This window comes from Rhopalosiphum maidis, chromosome 4, assembly GCF_003676215.2.
Source record: "Rhopalosiphum maidis isolate BTI-1 chromosome 4, ASM367621v3, whole genome shotgun sequence".
NCBI classification, from domain to species: domain Eukaryota; kingdom Metazoa; phylum Arthropoda; class Insecta; order Hemiptera; family Aphididae; genus Rhopalosiphum; species Rhopalosiphum maidis.
In genome coordinates, this window is record NC_040880.1 from 52,028,801 (window position 1) to 52,053,237 (window position 24,437).

Below are 24,437 nucleotides of genomic sequence, written 5' to 3' on the forward strand. Positions count from 1 at the left end.
ATTCCATATCTATTAGTTATTTATATATTTGTAAAGTCGTAATCGTCGAATAAAAAATCTAACACCCCACAATTTAATAATTATTTATTCGTTGACTCGTTGTCTACCACGGAGCTCCTATACAAAGTACAATTATCTTGTTATTTACTTGATGACGTCGAACGAAAAAGTAATCTTGTCGCATATTATGAAGTGTGTATAATCTAAAAAATACAATTAATACAAATCACGCAGTGGAACAACGACGCAGTTATTTGTATCCATGATTATTTATAATTTATAGTTAATGCTTATAAATACCATAACGCATATGTTATGAATTCATATAAAATAAACAATAATACTGATAAATAAAAAATTATGGGATATAAGTATTTTAGGAAATTATCTTGAACTATTTCATATTTTTTGGAGTTAATTATTCTGTTCCTAAATAATTTTAAGTTGTAAGCATGTTCAATAAAATACCCTACAAAGAACTGATAATCTTTCGTGATGGTCATATTGCCGCCCACGCAAGCCTTCCGACGGCCCTGTCCAAGTATGATAATATGTATTAGTATTTTATTATTTGAGACATTGTATGATATATTATATTTATATTTGTTTTTTGTTAAATTATACATATTATGTTCATAATAGATCATATATCATTATTGTGTTTCAGTATTTACTAACTAGTATAGTAGTATGAACATTATATTTTTTAAATTACTTATTAGGTATTATAATCTTAAAATGTAATAAAATTAATAAATAACTGTGAGTCTGTGAATAACGACTTGTACGATAATCTGGATGACATCCCCCGGGATATTTCACGTTACCGTGAATGTTCACACTGACCGACGATCGCAATTTTTTTTTTATCTCCCCCAGTCCCGTGGCGTCACGACCGGTGACGGTGCACACCCGCCCAGACACTGATCCCGCCCAGACGCGAAATTGTACAGGAAAGTACTCGGCGCTCGTACTTGGTAGTCACTAAACAGTAAACAGTTGTGTTCACACAGTCACACAGGTCACAATTGTCCTGTTTCCGTCCGAGAAGACACACCTCCACCGTCATAGTACGTCCGTCGTTGGAATTATCAAACAGGTAAAATCGATTTTGTATTAGCGTCACATTCGTGCATTTATTATAGATTTAATTTATCCAAACATTCGGTGTACGAGCGTGGTACATATTATTTATACCATTATAACCCCCGAATCTATTTATCTATTGTTTTCCGAATTGCTTATTGTCAAAACTTTAAGCTTTCACACGTCGATGCTCCTTTTACCAGCTCGATTTCAATTAAAATAAATGTATTTATATAAAAAAACGCTTTTTCCAAATTTTAATCTATTATAATAATATATAATTAATAGAAGGTATCTTACGCATATCTACAATACAATAGGTATCTTAATGAGTTCATCTATGGTTTCAATCAAACTATTTAAATTTTATAATGTTGGAATTGGAAGTACCTATTATTATTTATTCTTGTACAATTTATTATTGTGTATCGACCCGTAGTTATATTATATAATTTTTAACTGATTAAAAAAATTTACTTTCGTGACACTAATTGGCCACTTAATATTATATTTAAAATGTCTACATAGCTTCACATTATATTTTAGTTTTATGCTGATTTACTAAAAATAATTTTTTTATAAAAGTTACTAATGAAGTACCTATATAATGTCATAAGGTAAATGTTTTAACTTTTTAGTAGGTAATCCACCTGGCACCTATATATTATATTAACATATAGATGACTATAGATATTTAAAGATATAAAATATTGTTAGGTAACATTAAAATATACATTTTACAGGAAAATTGTTGCTCACACTTTTTTACTATTAATTAATTTATATTAGTATATTGCAACACTGCAGTACTGACGTTTAAGTCTTTTTAGAGATTGTTGTTTCTTATTTGTGTCATTTTATGTCCACTGATCAATCACAGTACGTTTTTAACTTAAAATAAACATCTCGTTTTCGACTTCCTTGTAAAGTTGTTTACACGATACGGAGCGTTCGCATTATATGTCTTTGTTTTTAGTTCTCTACTTTTCTGACCATATGGTGAAAGAGGTGTTGTTTCTATCATGACGAGTACTTCGTGCACAACAATATATTGTATAAACTATAAACATTTGTAAGACGACTGGACAACGGGCGTATTTAAAATCCGTATTCATTATTCAGTATTCAGGGCACGGCACAACATGTACTTAAAATCGTACTCATTTATTATATTGTGACGTTAATTTAAGCTCTGAATTAGTTTTACGCGGAACGATGGAACCGGCAATTAACCATTGACTATAAATTATATTAGGTGAATATAACATATCTCGAAATTGTTCGATTTTGTGATTAGTAGTAATTATAAATCTATAAAAGCTTTATAAGTTTTAAGATTTGGTTTTTTTTTATTTACAAAAAAAATTATTAGTTCAATTAATTTTTTGTCTATAAGGTTATTATTATAAACAGCATGCAAACTGAATATTTTTATTGTATTTATATTATATTATAGACTATAGTGTAGAATACGATGTAACGGTCAACTTCCTACATAATATGCCAGTACACCTACAATTTAGACTACATATTACTCATGTCCTTGGACGTCTTTTGGGTCGATAACACCTGAATTTATTCTTATAATTTATAAGATATACGTAAATGCAGCACGTACAAGCACCGTGAATATATATGTATTTATATATTACGTGCGTACACTTGATAAGACGTTTTGAAAATATTAATAAGTTATAACTATAACGCATAATGTATCAATATCAATTATTATTTATTATTGTATGAAAATATTGATGAAATCATCGAATTATTGTTTTTTAAACATTCGCATTTTTTTGTGAATATTATTGTTTGTCATCTTTGGAGAAATTTGTGTTTGGCAAACATTTCTAATTCGTGATTATTGAAACAATTTACAAAAAATCAATTAGTACCGCCTTAAAATGAATTATTAATATCTGAATCATCGCGTGACGTTATGTTACGGATTATTACTGAGAAAGTTCACAACTCATTGTCATTAAACAACGATAAAAACGTATCAAACTTCAAATTAATTAACCTTTGATTTTTAGTATTTCTAGTATTTCTACATTACAGCCAAATGTTAAACAAAAACAATATTATATTAATATTTAATGTACCCACATTATCTTCTGACATTCCTAAAGTGTTTGAACTGTCTGTGTTTAAAAAATATGGTGGTAATATCGTGGTTGCTAATATTTTAATATTATTTATTGTCAAATTAATTATAATGAAAACAATAAAATGAAATAATATATATTATGTCATTATACCAGTCGTCAAAAATGCGTAACAATGACAGGATTATTATTTATAAATCTTCGTCTATTGTTTTTTATAATATAGATAATAATATAATATCATTATATTATCAATATTTTTTAAATAATAAAAATGTTTAAAAATAATAATCGACAATAACAATAGCGATTAGCAACCGACAACGACGAGCATACATACAGTTATTTTAAAAATAGATTACCCATTATAATAATATATTAATATTTTGCTGTATGAATGACGCTGCCAGTCATCCAGAGTCCAGACCCCGCAATAAGATCGCAGCTTAAACGTACCCGCACGCAAACGATTGCAGTTCCATCGGTTACAATTTACGTATCACGATTAAAGATTATCTTTAATTGTGGTACGTATTCAGAATTACTTTTGGACGACGCTGTCGGTCGTTCAGACACTGCTCGTGTGTGCATGCGTACCCATATACTCCTGAGTCCTGGTATCTGAGGAAAACAAATTAATGTTCGCATACGACAAAATATACTAGACATTTAATAATTGCAGTTTTAATAAAAATTATTTTTTTTTAGAATATAGAATTAAGAGTATAAATTAATTTTCTTTTTTTAATTAATTTTAGTAGGGGGTGCGATCGTCCCGTCGTCCAAGCCACCTAACCTAACTATCTAGTTAGATATTTATAACTTATCTATATATTATGCAAACTATTGTGACTTATTAAGAAGACGCCTTACCGCACCATAACGTATGCGTAACAAATCTACGCACAGAAGCTTATTAAGATTAACTTTTTAGCTTCATTATTTTTAATTTAAGAATGAATTAATTTTTTCAGTAAATTTGGGGATAATGAAATTTTCCGTATTTATTTGCATTTATTTTATGTGGTTTTTTTACGATATTTCAATTTTAAGAAAGTTATGACTCATAACTTATGAGTATATGTAAAATATTGCAATAACACTTAATAATTAAAATTTATATTGCAAAATACCGATGTACCTATACAAAAAGCGTTGTCACTTTTAAGTTTGATAATAAGTCACTAATCACATTAATCTTAAAACTAATAAAGCTATAGTGCTACACGTGAACCACAGAACGCAAATTTACTGTGATACGATCTTGTAAGACTGACACAAAAAAATGTAGATGTGGTGTTTTTTAATGATTCGATGATCATCAGAATAATACTTTTAGTAGTACTTTTTTAAGTATGTATTGAAAATGAATATTCGTGATTAAAAATGATCTTAAAGAGTGAATACAAATAATATATTCTGATCAATTGTATCACAATAATTTTATAAAATAAAATTTAAATGTTTAAATATAAGTTGTTAATTGTTAATTTGCCTTTATAGTACACATTATAATATTACAGTAGTTCATTATTTGTAGTATATTTTATAATTAGAAGTACCTAGGTAAATAATAATACACATAATTGTAGTAGATTCTTTACATAAGTTGTTCGGAGATGTTCCGAAATTTTTGCTAATATGCTAAACATATAACTGTCAGACAATGTCAATCAGATCATAATACATAAAAATGATAATAATATAGTTTAATATCCTGTTAATAATAAACAAAATCACTATACGTAAAATTAATGGGTAAGACTCGTGCTACATTTTATTTTCCGTTAAAATGTACTCATTTTATTTATAAACGATAGTAAAAAATTAATATTGAGTCTTATATTATGTAATCTTAAATTTACATTTAAATAATTAATGTTTACTTTGTTAAATATTAGTGTTTTAAATACTTTGATTTAATAAAAAAAAAAAAGAAGTGTTTAATAGAATAATAGCTCGTAAATATTAAATATAAATGTGTGATTAATCTAATTAGTAAATACTTCATTGTTCTATGTTCTCGCATTATTAATTAATTTATCCAATTAATTTTATGATTTTGAATTCAAAATTAGTCATTTTAGAATTTTTGTTGGTATTTTCAAATTTCAACATAATATCTAGTATGTTTATACAATATTATTAGGTATTTATAATATGTATATATTACAAGTTAGAATTTCATGGTTGCATATAGACCTTGTGTTTATGAAATGCGCACTAGGGTGCTGATTTCGTAATAAATTGTAAACGTAAACACAATATTACGCATATACATCTTTATTGTGGTAATACAATAGCCAAGTTTAAATGTGTTAATCGATATGGGATATTTTCTTAGTAAAATTTATAGGTATTTATAAATATATTGCAACTAAATATGTTTTAATAAAGTTTAAATAAATATTTAAATCTTAGTAGATCTTAATAAATTTGAAACAAAAATTAAAATTGTGATTGTCAATTTACTATTTACGTCATCAACGCTTCAACAGCTGTTATAATTTAATTTTTTGTTAAAGTAATTATTTCTGATTTTGTTTATTTTATGTATATTGTTAAGCTGTATATTATTATAGATATTACAGTCCAGGAAATTGATATAGCCTGTATTATTCAGTCATATGGTCAACACAATTTATATATCTATATGATACATAGAATTAAATGACACAAATGGGGGAATATGTGTTTAATTCGAGGTCGGGCGTACCGTTGTATATCAGCTAGACGATGACATCATCCGGCGAGTTCAACTGCGTGACGTCATCACATACCAGTGTATTATTTTCCTTTTTGTGGCTCGTGCCCCTTCTATAAATGCGTTTTGCATTCTGTGTTGCATACTTACTGTTACTTTTTTATTTCTGAATTCTGAACGTTCATATATTTGAATTGGATAATAGTTAAACATCAAAGTAAGCAAAATATGCATTTTTCGGCGTTATAAATTATTTATATATATATATATTTATATATAGCTAGGTATATAGACTAGTTACATTATATAATATAATAATTTTTATTATTCATATGATCGGTGTTAATACTTAATAGTTAATAGAAACTATAAATAATAAATCTTACCAATATTATCTATATATTTACTATATTTTTTAGGTGTTAGGTAGGTGATATAATTATAACACAAACAATATTAAAATTTACTGCCCTGTTTAAAATTAAAATAAATTAAATGCTTTCATTGTAACATCAGAATTTTGAATTGAAATGTTAGAAAAAAATGTATCAGCAAATTTCTTGGTTATTGGTAGTAGACAAAAAAGAAGTCCCTAAAAAGTTCCTAATTATTTTTTTGAGTTTATGGGGTCTTACATTTCAACTGTCTAATTTCATTTAATAAAACAGTCTAATATTTTTGTCATAGCTACAATATTAATTATTATATGATGAATTATATAATAAATAGGTGTATGGGTGTAATATTATAGTGTTCAGAGTGACTAAAATATATTTTATATATAAATTTTTCCCATTTATTTTGTTATAACCCATGACTATGATTAATTACAAATACATATTGATATTGTGTGTACTTATTGCGTTTTGTATAAATTTCAGATTTTAATATGGTGTATACTTAAACTCACAGTCAGCCTTTTTTTTTTCCATAGTAAATCAAAGCCGCTTAATATTAAAAAAGAATATATATATTATACAAACTTTTTTCTGCATACGAATATAATACACATCGATAATATCAACGTCTACTTTAGATTTTTAGTGGAATATGTGTATTTATTGTACAATGGGGTTTTTGTTATTATTACTGTTTATAGGATTAAACGATTATTTTAAAAATGGCGATTAGTTTATTTTTAGGTTTTGAAATTTTTCTAAAAATTAGTAGTGTAAGGAAAAACTATTGAAAAGTTGTTACATTTTTGTCTGTCGTTTTATCTTTATTTACTATGTTAAAAAATGATGTTTTTATTGAAAATTGTTTTATGTGCGATTAACATCTACATAATGGAATCAAAATCAAATTAAAATATTATGTACTTGTAAAGTGGAAACCTAACCCAAAAATACTTATGATGTTTTAGCTTATCAATAATACATAAAGGTCATGAATGGTTAGGGGATTGGTCTTTATCGTATTATTTTTGTAGGAATTAAAATTCTATATTCATTATTATTAAATGTTCCAGGAAGTATAACCCCTGTTTGAAATATTTCATATCACATAATATTATGTGATTTATAATACATATAGATTATATTTTTATTATCCAGAAAAAAATGAAACAACTAGAATTTAATTTAATATTTCATAAATGCAAAATGCGCTAATCTATATTTTATTAACATCCTCAACTATTTTTATGTTAGTACATGTATTATTATTTATGATATTTTACTTGTGTACATAAATATGTATTATATTATGATACTATTAGAAATTCCAATAATTATTATATTATTTTTATCTTAAACTTTTTGACATATATTAAACCTAATTTCTGAACAAGTAATTTAATTTTAAGTGTATATTGTATAATGTATATATATTATATGTATAAATCATTCAGTGTTCGCATCCATGGTTTTTGAACTTCATTATTGATATTTAATTTAATTGACACATATTGACACATGGACGCTATTTGTATAGGTAATAATTTGTTTTCAATAAAAATGGTATTCGTTTAGGTTGTATTATAACCTTGTAGTCTTGTGGATATCATTTAACAAAATGTTTATTTTTGAAACAAACTTGTTTATATGCACAAATAGATATGAATAATAAATTTATACCTAAATAGTAAATACTTATTTATATCTATATGTGTACAGACAACAGACTACAGGACATATCAATCATATAATATGACTCATATCAAGATTCAGTATATTACTAAGGAACTAATTTAAAAAAAAAATGAATCACTGATTAATCATGAGTTATTGAATTGGTGTATGAAACATATTGTAGAATAATTTATTAAGTTCCTTTATGTGCTAACAATTTTTTACTGAGTAACAATAGTAACAATATTATTATTGAAGTCCTAAGTTAATTTTTAATTGTTATTATTTCCATGATTATACTTCAAATTTAATATAGCTATTTAGTTTTAATAATAAAATCAATCTACATTTACTATTTTTTTTCTGATAAACCGTAAGTTAATGATTCTCAGCAATGATACTATGCTAACTGCTAAGTATTCAGTAATATATTAAATTTAATAACATTTTAATTATCTTATTTTTGTTTGTAAATTAGAAGTTCTAAGTTTAAATTAATAAGTTGTAATTTTTATTTTTTAATACGAATTTAATTACCTGCTTATTATATTATATGTTTTGGTATTTATTTTTCTGTACATTTGTGTTTTAAAGAAATATTCTACACTTAATTGTGTATTTCAGATTTCTGTACATATATATTTTTAAATTTATCATTTAATTCTTTAATGGTTAAATCATACAAATGTGCAGAGGATAATTTTTATAAGACTCGTCAATAGGTACGCATAATATAAAATACTGACATGTTTAGTAAGTAGTTTTGATGCATAACAAGGATTTTTACCTTTTAAGGTCTCGTATTTTATACAGTGGTACCTCTATATAGAAACACGTAGATATTTACGATGTTCATTATTTCTGTTATTTCCGTAATTTTATAATACTATAAGACTATAACGATAACACATAACCGTTTATGTAAATGTTCACTAGATATATTACATTTTATTAATACGTTCTATATTATGGACGTTTTTAAAAGTAAAAAAATTATTTGAATTTATTACCTTCAACATTTAACACGTTCTTCTTGTTTGCATGCTCGATACACTGAATATGTCGGATGAAATAATTACACAATTTTTATTGTTTGAAAAATACATATTTCTTTTGCTTTACATGACAATAGTTTATTAACAAATACCTATTTTAAACAATAGTAAATAGTCGTGTCCTACATGTTTCTCCTTTCTTTTTTTTATTTTGAGGTAGGTATAACATTATTTTTAATACATAGATCATCATATTAGCCCTAGCCGTAACCTAACCTATGTATATTTCCATTTATGTTTTCATCTGGTTTTCGATAATGTATCTTGGTCGTATTTAATAAATATCTAATATTTGTTTTGGGACTCGAGGAAAGTATAATGTAGTACGTATTCGGATGTATCATATATATACCATCCAACGGATGGGTAGCCATGAGGATAAATGTACGGTTACATGGCTCATCTACATAATCATTGTCTTCAAAAATAATACATTATAAAAAAACATAGCGTCGCGAAAACGGTTAACAGAGAAAGAAAGACCATGGAGCTAATACTGGTTTCAAGACCTATTTACCGTACAAGGAAATGATTTTTAATACACACAGTATTACTTCAATGACGAACTGTTTCATCTTTCTAATATATAAACTGCACATATTGAAAACCTCAAATGGTTAAAGAATGAATTGCATGACTGTCCGAGTAAAATTATGTTCCTGAGATTTTAAATCAAATTATTTATTATACCTAATTGCAAATCATACTAATCAAAAAAATATATACCTAGATTAATGTTTTTTAATCAGCCTAATTTTAGTTAATTTTGTGTTATTTATTGTCTTAAAATTTAATAACATCATATTTTTTATTACACAATATATACTTTTAAAATTATTTTAAAAACAGTAATTACTACAAAGTATACTCGTGTCTCATATGCGCGTTTTCGGGTGAATGACCCAATTTAAATACAGATGCACCGATCCATATCAACAATTAATTAGTAATGATTTTAAAAAATTTTATGTTGGGAAGTTCTAAATGGCTGATCGTCTATTACTCCTTTACCTAAATGGTTGAGTATTCATAATTTTTAATCTAAAATTGTATATACCTTATATAACAGTTATAACAAATTTTCATATGTACAACAGTACAACTGATACGAGTGTAGGAAATTCACTATTTTATACTGACTATAATGTCTTATACAAGGGTGAAATATTATAACGTATTATATATTTTAATATAACGTTTATGGTACCTACTAATATAATTTGTAAATTATATTTATATTATATACAACTGTTTAATTATAATTTTATGTAAGTCATCATTAATATACTTAAACTTAATGATACCTAAAAACAGCTAACTATGCAACATCAAACATGAAAATTTAATGACATCCGGAAAATATTTTCAATTAAAAATAAATACAACCTGCGTACAATATTTAAAAAAATATATCAAAACTGGTGTCATAAAAATATTTGTAAAGCTCACCCTGTTAGGTTTTAACTCTGGGAAATTTCCAAATGGCCACGTGAATAAACATTTTAAAGGGCATGCAATCATGTTCTACCCCTCTATGGTCGTATTCTCAGATAGAATCAATCTATAGGGTCTCCGAATTACCAGTGGTTTCCAAGTCTCGGTCGACTCTATCTGACACACCCTGTTTTAACATAATTGTATTTAATAATTCGACACTAGCAAGATATATATAAAAGTTATCATTGTGTTCACATTAACAAAATGTTAAAAACGATATTATATCGTATGTTAATATGATGTAATCTCAATAATGTATAAGTATAATATAAATAGAAACAAGAGTATTATTTTATAATGTACTTTAGTTTTTTTACTTCATTGTAAAAGCTATTTAATATAAGTAAAATCAGTAAATATATTATTTTATTTCAAATATTATAAATTACATAGAAAATTTAACATTTGTAGCATAAAACCAAAAAGTTTTACGATTTTACATTAACTTAAAACAATTAAAAATTATTTATATTGATGTCAAGTAGTAAAAATACGTTTATACACTATAAAAATATATTATCATTGTAGCATAAAACTTTTTTATGAAAATGCATTATAATATTTTATTTTTAATAATATATTACATGCAGTATTCAAATGTGTAGTCATTGTATAAAGTTATGGGTACATTGTTTCTACCAGTTTGATACCCCCTGCGTGATCAATAATGTCTCAGCATCCCCCCAAATGTTTAATGCATTATTTTCTGACAAATGTGTATACAACAAATAAATTCCAACATGTCGGGAGATTCTATTTCCGTTTTAATAATATTTTAATACTTTTACTATAATAACTGTACTGTAGTCTGTTACAATTATTCATTGTAGATATTTTATTAATGATGTTACTTTATAAAAACGTAATTTTTCTAAAAAAAAAAAATATTTTCATTTTAAATTCTATATTAATAATTTCATTTTTATTACATAATATGTGATTATTATAGAATAAGTAAATACAATTTAACTGGAATAAGTTTGTATACTTTTACATGTACTCGATTTAATGGGTATATGAATACTCAACGCCTAGGGGATATGAGTCATTGCATGAATCACCCCTTTCGAAAAAAAATTGAATACATTATTTTTAGTATTAACTTATTGCAGGATAGATTTATTAACACCATATAATACTATTATTGATTTAATACTTTAATTTTTTTTTGTATATATTTAGAAATGAGTTCTCCGTCATTAAAAGATCTGCCAAAGGTAGCATTCGACCTTAAAAATCAACTTGAGGGGTTCAATCCTGACAATATGAAAAAGGCCGATACCAATGAAAAAATTATTCTTCCGACTGCTGAAGGTAAATACTAATTTTATAATCAAAAATTAATGCAATATCTCGATAATTATTTATTTCTTATACTGATCGTTTGAAATGCTTATATCAGTTTAGTATGCACATATGAATGCCGAGCTGTAGGTATACTACATATAATTAATATATTAAAGCTTATTTATTTTTACATTTCTGATAAATTAATTTACTTTATTAAATTATTTGCTAAACAATTTTTGTGTATTGTGTGAGATTTCCTGACGTTTTAATCTATACATTTCTGTCGTTCTAGTTAATTTAATTTGTTTTAGTTTATTCAGCACAGTTTGTTTTCTTATAGTTGTAATTATAAAATAATATTATTATTTATTATTATTATTTTTTTTTATACAAATAAGATATTCCTAGCCATAGGCTATCTATATCTATGGATATTTAGGCAATTTACAATAGTTTTAGCAAATTAATCCGAGGATTATAAATATTTTTATATAGGAATTAAGGGATAAAATATATCTAAAATATAAATTATAAAAGTAAAAATATGTTTACATAATACCTATACTAATATTTCAATGTTTAAAACTTAGTATAAAGTATGTAAGAGCGCTTTGGAAGCGCATGTTTTGTATGAAAAAATAATATAGGAACTTACATTTGAAATTCGGCAATATACAGTGAGTTCCGCTTAATATGATCACATTGGTTCAGATGATTTTGATTCTATTAATCGGTTGAGATTCCATAAGACATTTTTTAGATTCTGAACGGAGTGATGAATGTATTGATTTTACAATGATATGTGTTTTTTTTTGTGTGATCACGTTTTGGAGTAGTAATAATGCTTCGATTTTTGACTTCAACCACTCTTTGAATAGGAAATTTCATCTAGTTGGTACTTTAGGGAGACAAAAGTAAAATGTCCAGTAGTTTTCAAAAGCGTCAGGAAAAACCCTGATTAAATAATGGAAAAACGGGAATTTTTATGCATAACCACTTTTCAACAAAATCGATTTTTTGATTTTGCTGTAACTCAAAAACGAATCATTGTAAATACTTGAAATTTTTACCAAATTTTTATATTATGGTTATCTATTTACGATTAAATTTTCAAAATATTTTGATCTTTTTAAAGCTATTTATAGATAATTGAAATTTTCGAGTTTTCTATGATTTTTTTCTTAAAATGTAGATAAAAAAAAATTTGGTTATCCAAAAAATCTTCAAAATTTAATACAAGGTTTATTACAAGTTGTACTTATCGTAGTAAAAAAAAAATCAAAAATCGTTAGTCACAATTTTTGTTTATAAGCATTTAAAGTTCAAATATTTACGAAATGTATCAAAATCGCGAAAATTTGCAAGTAATTTTGATGTTGAAAATTCATAACATTTTTGTGATTAATACTTAAGGCTAAAAAACCCAATACAAGGTTCTCCATAACTTTTTATTCAAATAACTGTAAAAAAATTCTAGCGTCAATATAGAAAATATTCTATGAATGTATGAAATTTAATTTTTTATGAAATCACGTAAAATAACGATATATTACAATTTAAATATAGGTAATAATATAATATATCCAACTAATTATCATTGACTGACAAATCATCTCCGTTCAGAATCGGTTTTCGTATACAATGATACCCGTCATTGCATTCAAATTTAACACATCCATTATAGTGACCTACTCCCCATCTCTACTATACAGCAGAGCGATACCCACTTTTTTTCTATGAGTTTATATTTATATGTATGTTTAAAATTAAATTAAAATAAAATGCATTTAAAATAAAGTAAAGAAACTATTTATTTTTGATTGTATTTGAGAATCTACTAATTTCATTTTCATATTAGCCTCAAATTAAAATCCATATTCAATTAATATAATATATACATGATTTTTAATTATTTAAAATTAAATAAATAAATAATAATGTGTACATTGCACATTTGTACCTATAACTTATGGAGCAACTGAAAAGTAACAGTTTTGCCATATTTTTGAATAACTTTCAAAACAATTCTTGTTTTTTTTTTAGTGAAAGTTTGAAATACTATTAAAACGATAAGATTTTTCTTAAAAATGATTCAATTATCCAGTACTTGTTGATTCTAATAAAAGGTTAATTTTACATTAGTAACATAAGATTTGGTTTGGGATTTTCAATTTTTATTCCAATAAACTGTTGATTTTATAAACCAGTGATCACATTAAACGTAACTCACTATATGTTTTTCAAAGCATGTTATATTAAATATAGGTAGATATGTTAAATTGAAAAAGTCATTGACGTGTGCAGACATCATTAAATGAATGGCAAGTTATGTAAATAATGCAAAAAATCTAGCCATCAAAATTATTAGACCCTTCCTCAAAAAGTGTAGATAGTTAAAAAATTACAGTATTTATTTATTGGAAACTATATGAAAAAATATTATTGACAAAGTTCAAGTCACCTTTTTTACTAGAATTTTTGTTTTGAGCTCGTCTAACTTCTTTAATATTTATTTCTGAGGTCATTTTTGATATCTGCTTGTTTTAAAAGACCTTTCAGTGATGTATATCTAAAACTACCAAAATAAAATTCTATAGTCATTAATAACTGTACACTAATAATAAATTTTAAATTAATATCAAGTAATAAAATATAAAAATATTCTGAGGAAATCTTTAAGCCAAGTAATTTTGAATTTTATGAGAAAAAAGGACCTCCAAGCTTAAGTGAATAATGGCGGGAGCCTGTATTTAACCTTTTGGAATCTTATAGTATACATTGACATATTCTTTGCACATGCCAATGCTTAAGTATTTTTTATTCGAAATGGCTTTATAAGTTTAAAATAGTCTGCTAATATAAATGTGTTGCTTATGTGTGTAAATCTTATTGTTACGTGAATTTTTCACGCCTATGCTATGTTTTTATAAATTATTAGGTATGTTAAATTGCTTGCTTTTGCTTTTTTCTTGGATTAAAATAAAGACGTAAAACGAGAACGTCAACATAATGATCTCATCCATGGCGTCAATAACTTTAGCGCAGACAAGCTAAAAAGAACAGACACTCTGGAAAAAGTAATCTTGCCAAACGCTCAAGGTAAGTTGTTTGCTCATGCTATAAATTATTTTTCGTGTCAAACTTTTCCTGAAAAAAAGCATGTATACAAGTATATACAACACTTAAAATACAAATTATGTTTTTGTTTTAGAAAATGGAACATTAAAAAAATATATGATGTATTTATTTGGTCTATATTAAATAATATAAAAAAAAATTGAATAGTTATATAAATATGTAATATGATTTTATTTTTTATTTATAGACGTAGCTGCAGAAAAAAGCCAAAAAGCATTCACTGAAGCACTTATTGAAGGCGTTGGAGGGTTTGACACTAACAAATTGAAACATACCGAGACACAAGAAAAAAATCCACTCCCTGATAAAGCTGGTCAGTATTAAATTATTTTATATGCATATTTCCCATTTATACAATTTAAATTATTTTTGCATTTATAATTATTACAATTACAAATAAATGTATTTGTTTGTTTATTTTAGTGATTGAAGCCGAAAAGGAACAACAACAATTAATCGCTGGTATTGAGAACTTTGACCCTGCAAAGTTGAAACCCACAGTAACTGAAGAAAAAAACCCATTGCCCACTAAAGAAGGTACTTACATTTAATAACACTTATAGTAGGTTTACATTAATAATGTTTATTATTTACTATATGAGTAGTAAGAATTAAGAGTGAATAAAAAATGTCTAAGATAATATCAATTAAATTTTATAAACCTTTTTATTTTCTAGTTATTGCTGAAGAGAAAAAAGCCTAAGCATTAACATTCCTAATGCTTCCTCAATGGAACAGATCAACTATTATATTAATTATACTTTTACATTTGTATCGCCTTTTGAATTGGAAAAAATTATATGAATATATGAACATTTTACATATTATGCATAAGCCATAGATGGTCATTTAATATTAAGAATCTCTAAACCAATTCTGTCTTGATGTATTAACTTTTAAGTTAAATATATAATATATATATGCATTTTTTAACATTCAATATATGTGTATTTTTTACTCTTTTAAAACCTTTTTTTATATAACCCAATACATAGCTATGATATTTTATAACACCAATATTTTAAAATATAGTACTTAAATATTAAAAAATATATGTATTTTTTTTTTTATATAGTTTTTTGACTTTTAATAAATTATTGTATTTTTTATCAATTAAAAACGAAAAATGGTATAATCAGTAATTACAGTATTATATTTAAGAAAAAATAATTTTATACTATGAATATTTTTTAATTTAAAAATAATAATAAAGTTAATATCAGGTGATAATCAACATTTTGAGAACCAAAGACCAAACTAGCAGGGTATAATGGGTATATAATATATTATGTTATTCTTGTAATTAGTAATTTGTAAAATAAGGGCTTAGAGGAAATAATTATTTAGTGCGAAGCAAGAACAATTTTTTTTTAATTGTTGTAGTTTTTACTATTGTTATCTGCATGACATCTGCATGCAGATCATCAATCATCAATGTTGTATTACTAAAAGTCGAGATATCAATATTCGTCATAATAAATATATCTACTACCTATACTTATTAAATAAAATTAAGACAAACATAAGTATAAGTACCTCATGAAGTATAACATATTTGTCTGATTATATTCCAACATACCTTTTGGGAATTTAAGATTCTGAGTAGTGCAAATAGTGTAATGAATGTGCATATTGGTTTTACAATGAACATTGTTTTTTTAATTATATGATATACAAATTTTTTTGTGTGTTATCTGTGATCACCTTTGGTTAAATTCGATAAAACGTTTTTAATTTTAATGCGTAAGACTAGATTCTTGTTAACTTTTTATTACTAAAATTAAAATAAGTTAAGTATTAATCCATATACATTTTGTAATAGTGTTTGCAGTTCAAATTACGGCTTAATTGGATATGCACACATAAAATAACAACTTATCCTCAAACAATTTTTTGTTATTCTGTTGTAATTCAAAAAAAAAAAAATTAAATATTCACTTTGAAAACTGGTTGATTTGTTGAATTTTTGTGACTGTTGAGAAATGTTTAAAGAACGGTGAAATGGACTGTGACTTACGAGTGGCACAGAACATACAATAGATATCTACTATACTGCCGTTAATCTGCTAGAATATGAGTAGGTATAGGTAAATTAATTCATGTCCAATTTACTCCACTTGTGGATAATTTAAGTTAATAAAGACTGTCTACAATATAACTATAGATAGGTATTATATTTGCAATATAATGTAGGTAGTAGGTACCTACTTTTAGACTTTTTAGAGGATGGCCCAGCAAAATTTAAATTTAATTTAACCATAACGAATACTGTTTTTTAAATACCGGTACATTATAAATCAAATTTATTTATTTTTGATATTAAAAATGTCATATTATTTTATGACAACATAATAATATACAAGGCCGTATTACCGTTTAGATTGTTTAGACTATACGGCGGCAACAATATAGCATATTTTTTATGATGTAACACAAAATAATATTGTATGTTGAGATATTATTTTAAAAATATAAGTACAAGTAAATTTAATGCATTAATGAATTTATGATATAAAACAATATCATTATTCAAATATTAAGTGTTCAAAATAAACCGCAGTCGTAGTTGTGTATATTATATTATATGAATATATGATTTATTTTTTCATAGTTAATCGCACCCCGCTAATGAATACTAGAACTCGTATCTGAATTTAACTTTATAACAATATAACAAGTGTCAAGTATTATTATTTATAAGTTTACAATGTTATATAGGTAGGTAAATATCTGCAATAAGTGAATCCTGATTCACCAAAATGTTTTAAAGAACACTTAAGGAGTAGCCCACTATAAGAATAATTTATTAGGTGGGTATGTGTGTACTGAAAATAGGTATGAGTTAATGAGTGCCGCCGTGCCGGAGTATATGTATAGGCACGATAATTAATACTTATCGGGCATCGACCATTCTGCACCTAAACCTATACTTCCCATTCTGAATAATAGTTAAATTGTTAATTATTTATTGACACAGGTATAATTTATTATTTATATAATAATATACTCGACACAACAGCAAAGACTTAAATTACTTAGTAACAACAAAGTCAAACAACCATTTATTTTGTATTTTGTATATCATACTAATGTAGATATCCATTACCTATATCTTATATACTTGCCTTTTTATTTTATTCCACGCAATTAATTTTTATTTTCCAAACAGAGCTATGGGTAATTTATCATTTAGACAAAAAAACAGCAGGAAAGATATGACGATCGCTAAAACATCGTCATGTGGCCTTACCGAATACTGGAACCAAAAGAGACAAGATTTTAACGATATCTACTTTAATAATAATAATTGCCCACCAGCTGAAGCGTCGGACTTTCGTGTGACAACCATTTTGGATGAAGGATCTTTTGGATCTGTTGCATTAACCACTCACAATATAACCGGTACTGTTCATGCTACAAAAGTAATTGCCAAAAAGAAAATCGTTAAAGGTCATAATGTAAGTGTTGCAAGTTTGGATACCGAGTTTCACTATTTGTCGTATTTGTCGAACCTAAATTTTCTCTGTATACACAACGAAATATCCATAGCTACCTGGTGTGCCTATACAGCACAAACAATCTTAATTTAAACTTCATTATAATAAATACTTTTAGATAAATACAAGTAAAGGTTTGGTGATACTTTGATGTGATTTGTGGTTTAATACAATTCTACATAGGTTTATTGATCAGTAGATTGAGTAGGTAGTTCATTAACTTCTTAATAATATTTTTTGTGTTTTTAGCGTTTCCGGGCAATAGAACATCGTGACATCTGGTCTTTAAAGTACTTAAACTACTACCTGACTACATGCATAATTATGTAATATCATTACACAGAAAATCCTATAGTTTTTCTGGATACTCGTCAATTTAAATAATAGAGTATTTTGTATTGTCTGTATAAACTAAAGTGTTATACTGTTATAGTATTAAAGAGGGATAATATTTTTTAAATAACTGAATCCATGTTTAGTCACAAATAACGATATAACATATTCATGAATACCTATGTAATAGTTGTTAACGACCGTTAATGCATATAAGCATAATATGATTGTATCATACATGATGCATAATGTACATTATGTATTTCTGACCAAATCAAAGTCTCCATCGTACCGTCATCAATAATCCGTATCTGTTTTATATATCTAAACACAGTACGCATAATATAATTTTAAATAGGTACAAGAAGAATAGTTATGCAAATTCGGAAATTTGCAGAAAGGGGCTACCGAGTTGTTTCCGGAGCGATGTTTCCTACTATGATCACCTTTATAATAAATTGATACTTGTATTTAGTATTTATAATAAATATATCATACATAGAGTAACTATGTAGAGGGTAGGTATGTTAAAAAAAAAAAAAAATTATTGTGATTCGCGGTGGTGTATTATCATACTATAATATAGGTGATGTCTATAGTTAAATATCGTGTTTGTGTCAGGTGCAGCGAATGCTTAATGAGAAACGGATTTTGGAATCAATAAATTTTCCGTTTGTAATTCGTCTCGAGTATTTCTACCAAGATCACAGTTTCATTTATTTTGTCATGCCATTCGTTTGCGGCGGTAACATTCACACGCACATGAAACGATACGGACCTATGGACGAGTACAAAGCGCGGTTTTACTTCTCGGAAGTTCTGCTGGCCGTTGAATACCTACACAAGTTGAACTTGGTGCATCGGGATATCAAGCCCGAAAATATACTAATCGACGTCAACGGACATGCTCAACTCGCAGACTTCGGGTTTTGCAAACACATAAAGGGTCGTACATTCACGTTTTGTGGCACTGCTGAATACTTGGCGCCAGAAATTATACTCAGACGAGGTAAGGCGCAATAACACATTAAAGTATATTCGCCAGTGGCGTGTTTACGGGGGGAGGGGAATTAGGGAAATATATCTCCCCTCTTGAGTCTTGACCTCTTTTTTTAGATATTTTTATATGGTTGTGGTTATGTTTTTTTCCATTTATGAGTACTGAGTAGGTATAGGTAATGAAATGCTGAAATTACGTTTGATATCGACAATTTTAATCATATCTCCTCCCTTAATTAAATCCTAAATACGCCACTGATTTACGCATGCTTTACAAGTGGTATATTGTATATACACGTATATTTTAAGACGATCCGATGTTGCCTTGTTGATGTCATATTTTATTTTAACAAGTCCTGTAATAAGAACGTACAAAAATAAACTATCAAATGAATTTAAACGGTTACATCCAAAAACAGTTTGATTCAAAACAGATTGATAGATATAAACTGTTTATTTTATTGGTAATTAATTCATTATTCAGCAAACTACTTACAATACCACACTATTTGAAATCTACTGCAGATGTATTATGAATTTACAAATACGTCCAAAACTTTTAATAGTTTACCAAAACCTTTGCTTTTAAATTGTGATATTCTTACACTATTCAATGTGTAAGAATATCCTATTACCTATAAATTAACCTTCAATTACCTATATAAATGAAACCATACAACACTCCATATACTGTATCCTCCTTAACTGTACAGGAGGGAGGCATATGATTTTCAATATTCATATAAGGCCTTCTCCCTGACACTATAGAATTCATCAAAATTACCTCTTCTGTTCTTTTAATCTCAGGTTTTTTTATTTTAATGCTCTTTCCTATAATAATGCTATCATAATAAAAGCTATTCTCAATCTTATTTTCTAAATTGGCTTTAAAATTTAATTGTATGAGGCTTATTACGTGAACCGTTCACCTAAACAAAGATTATTTAGTATTATTACTATATATTTATCAGCTGTTATCACTTTCCAACATTAAAATTTATTTTATTTTTCTGTTCTTGTCATTCCGTTTTCAAATAATTGTTGAGCTATAATAATTTATAGTTAAAATCTCACTAAATAAAAATATAGAAAATTATCTGTTTAGAATTCAGATCGATTTGGACAATAATTATCAAACTTATTATTTTTTTTTTCGTATTTTTTTTCTCTTATATATTTTAATAATAAGTAACAATGGATGTTATGTATATTAATTCTATGGGTCGTTGATCTGAATAGATTAAATGTAAAAGAATATAATTTATTCTGTAGTTTTATATTATGAGTTTTCTGTATTTTATAATTATATGTATTAATGCATCATAATTAACGAAGCATAGAGATTTAACCACCGGCAGTTATGATAATTATAACAAAGTCCTACTTTTATTACATAATTAACTACGATCTACTTATCAACTACCTGCCTGTTTATCTATATAAAAGGGGTTATATAAAGATATAATAAAGTATGAATTATATAAAAAGTTTATAGTTTTTCCGTAATAATATTATAAAAGTAAATAAATAAAATAGCAATTAATATTATTATCAAACAAATTTTATTTAATACATTTAACTATTTAAGTACACAGTATAATATTTGACTAATTACAAATAATAAATAATAGTAGAAAATATAAAATATAATTTTTAATACTATTTTAAATTATAGGCCTATTGAATAATGGAATAATGATGGCATATACGTATCTAAGTCATATAACTTTTAAATCACAGTATTTTTACCGAAAAATAAAATTACAAATTCGTACCAAACATATAATACCGCTTATTATGCAGAACTTTTAATTTTTAATTCATATAGGTACTATTAAATACATAATATAGCATTATGTATGATAGTTCAATTGATCGATAACCGAAATATCGATTGGAAAATCAACCGATATGACAGATAAAAGATAAAGTATAATAGTCACCTAATATAATTTTTCATTTTTATTCGTATTCTTATTTAAATTAATAAGTTAATAATAATAACATTTAATAAAAATAGACTTAAATGTCTAAAAATAATGTATACAAATATTATCGTAGATTGTAGATTATACATTTATTAAGCCGTCTTTATTCGCTATTCACGTAGTTTCTGAACATTTGTATGACGGGGCATTGAAGTTCCTCGAGTAATAGCTTCGATATCTGCCTCAACCTATATTTTACCTACAGGTGCTGATCTATAAATGAAATAACGGGAGAGAGGGAGGAGCTAAATGAAAAAAATTACTTCATGTACATAAAAGCATAGGTATCAAGTTTAAATTTTAATAGTGAATAAAATATTTAACATTTATACATATTAAACTCAAGTAAACTCAATTAATGATAACATATTGATATAGTACCGCAGATATATAAATAAACATGTTTACAGTGTCGAACTTTTGCCTAGACAAACTAGGCAGCTACCTAGGGGACCTTATCTTTCCGTGGCCTAAGAAAAAAAAATGCCCTATAAAATGTTGATACATGGAGAAGTATTTCGTGCATAAAATATTATTTTTTTTTTTTTTTTAATGCTTAGATAGAAATAGGCTTATAAGAATATTATTATGAAGTATAAGCAGTAACTTGAAAATTAATATTATGTTACACTATATTGTTATGGATTTATAAAGTGATAATGTGTATCGGAACCACACCTTATACAGTTTTAAAAGCAGCACATTAAAAGCAGTTTTTATTAATAAATTTTAAAAGGCTCCTTTAGTAATTAGTAGCTGCTTTGGGGCTCCGAGACCCTTAAGTTCGGCACTGTATGTTTATAGTTTGTATGTACCTACGTATTTTTATATATCTGTGCATAGTATGTAACGATTTCCAACGAAATTTACTAGTACAGCATATGAACCCCTATTTACACCTCATGTACCCCTATTTTTTTTTGCTTTGACATAGATCCCTTGCAGATCACAATTAACCCCATGGGGGGTCAAATTAGACCATTTTGGGAACCTTTGAACTATACACCGTATACGCAAAAACGTAGGTACTACTTTGTCGTCGTTATTTTCATTCCGTAGGATATGGAAAAGCGGTTGACTATTGGTCACTCGGAGTTCTTCTATACGAGATGTTGGCCAACCGTTCGCCGTTCGTCGATCGCGACACTGGGAAGCTGTTCAGTAACATCGTGACTGGGGAGTACAGCTGTCCGTTGGGCTTCTCGGGCGATGTTATCAACCTGTTGCGGAACATGCTCAAGGTGGACGTGACCAGGCGGTACGGGAATCTGGCGAACGGCATCCGGGACATCAAGAAGCACAGGTGGTTCGGTGACATGGACTGGTGTGAGGCGTTCGGTAGGCGCGTGACGCCACCGTACGTGCCGGTAATCAGTGATACCGTCGACACTAGCAACTTCGAGGCGCAACACGGCAAGCTGTTCTACGGTGCAAGCAAAGACATGTTCGGTGACATTTTCAAGGATTTTTGAGATCGTAAGATCCATTACAGTTTGCCACCAAGGCGTCAAGAAAACAGCTAGTTTCATGATTCACGGGCAGGGTAGTTGGAAATCAACAAGCTTATAGGTAATAGAAAATGACAAATAAAAAAGAGTAGATAATATTATTTCGAAATTATTTAGCAAATCGTGTATAGATAAGTACTGCAGACGTACATTGTACTTATTATTGTTAACCTTCTTTTAGCACTGTGATTTTTATAAATAAATATTGATAAAAGAATCAATACCACAAAATGTAATATTTTTATTTTTTACAAGAAATGAATAAATATCTTCTCTGCGTTTACGTATAAATATTATGTAATATAGTACAAAAAATGTATATATTAATAAGGTTAGAATAATATGGATATACCAGCCTAATCCAAGTTGTATCTCTATTCTCTTGATTGGACAAAAAACGTTTTGAAAACGACTAACGAGTAGAGTATCATCAAATAATTACCTTCTCGACCAAAACTCAATACATCTAGTTATTGTAAGCTATTATTTTTTTTTCAAACAAAATTTGTATATAAGTTATTTTGTACATTTTAAGATGGATAGAAAACTAGAAGACTTCAGATATCAGATAAAGAGTGCACTATAAAGAATAACTATATATTATCAAAACAATTAAAACCCAAAAAGTATCACGACGAAAAATCAGAGAAAGAATAAACAGACGAGACTGAATATTTATATAGTGATATAATATGACAATCATAAAATATTTCAGTATTATAATTCTACATCTTTTAAAAATTAAAAGGGGATATCTCATGTCTGCAAATACTTGCAGTCGTCACGGAAAAATTTGGTGTACTTGAACATAATGCATAACCACTAACCGCGTGCGATGACGGTGAAATATAGAACAAATATTGACAAAATATAAATTTACAATAATTTATTTGCACTCGCCTGTTGTTTTTTTTTTTTTTTTTTGTTATCCAGAATGCTGATATTTTTATTGTTAACTTTCGATGAACTATGAGCATCGAATGCCATTCCTTTAGGCTGCAAGTGCGTAATTATTAAAACCAGAGTCCATCAGTCTAAATCCAGTATTACAGTAGGTATCTACTCCTGCCACGCACTTTTCAAGCGTCGAAAGTGTCAAGTAAGTACTGTCAAATGTCATTGATTAAAATGTATCTAATGTCAATGTGTGAGCGTCGAGTAA

General features: G+C 26.8%; 2 protein-coding genes across 3 annotated transcripts; both read left to right on the plus strand.

Annotated features, from left to right (window-relative positions):
- Nucleotides 1–898: 898 nt before the first annotated feature.
- On the plus strand, nucleotides 899–15,890 carry LOC113555704 (thymosin beta). 2 transcript variants are annotated; one of them, XM_026960216.1, is made up of 6 exons: nucleotides 899–1,099; nucleotides 11,705–11,836; nucleotides 14,798–14,911; nucleotides 15,138–15,263; nucleotides 15,374–15,487; nucleotides 15,628–15,890. In XM_026960216.1, exons 2-6 carry the CDS (start codon nucleotides 11,707–11,709, stop codon nucleotides 15,651–15,653), a joined length of 510 nt encoding a protein of 169 aa, XP_026816017.1. In that variant the 5' UTR covers nucleotides 899–1,099; nucleotides 11,705–11,706; the 3' UTR covers nucleotides 15,654–15,890. The 2 variants fall into 2 exon arrangements, with proteins under 2 accessions (XP_026816017.1, XP_026816018.1); XM_026960217.1 differs by lacking the exon at nucleotides 14,798–14,911 and having other exon boundaries at nucleotides 901–1,099.
- A 2,233-nt stretch (nucleotides 15,891–18,123) lies between these two features.
- Nucleotides 18,124–23,239, plus strand: LOC113558957 (cAMP-dependent protein kinase catalytic subunit beta-like). Its single transcript, XM_026964548.1, has 3 exons — nucleotides 18,124–18,408; nucleotides 19,402–19,789; nucleotides 22,827–23,239. Exons 1-3 carry the CDS (start codon nucleotides 18,124–18,126, stop codon nucleotides 23,237–23,239), a joined length of 1,086 nt encoding a protein of 361 aa, XP_026820349.1.
- Nucleotides 23,240–24,437: the final 1,198 nt, after the last annotated feature.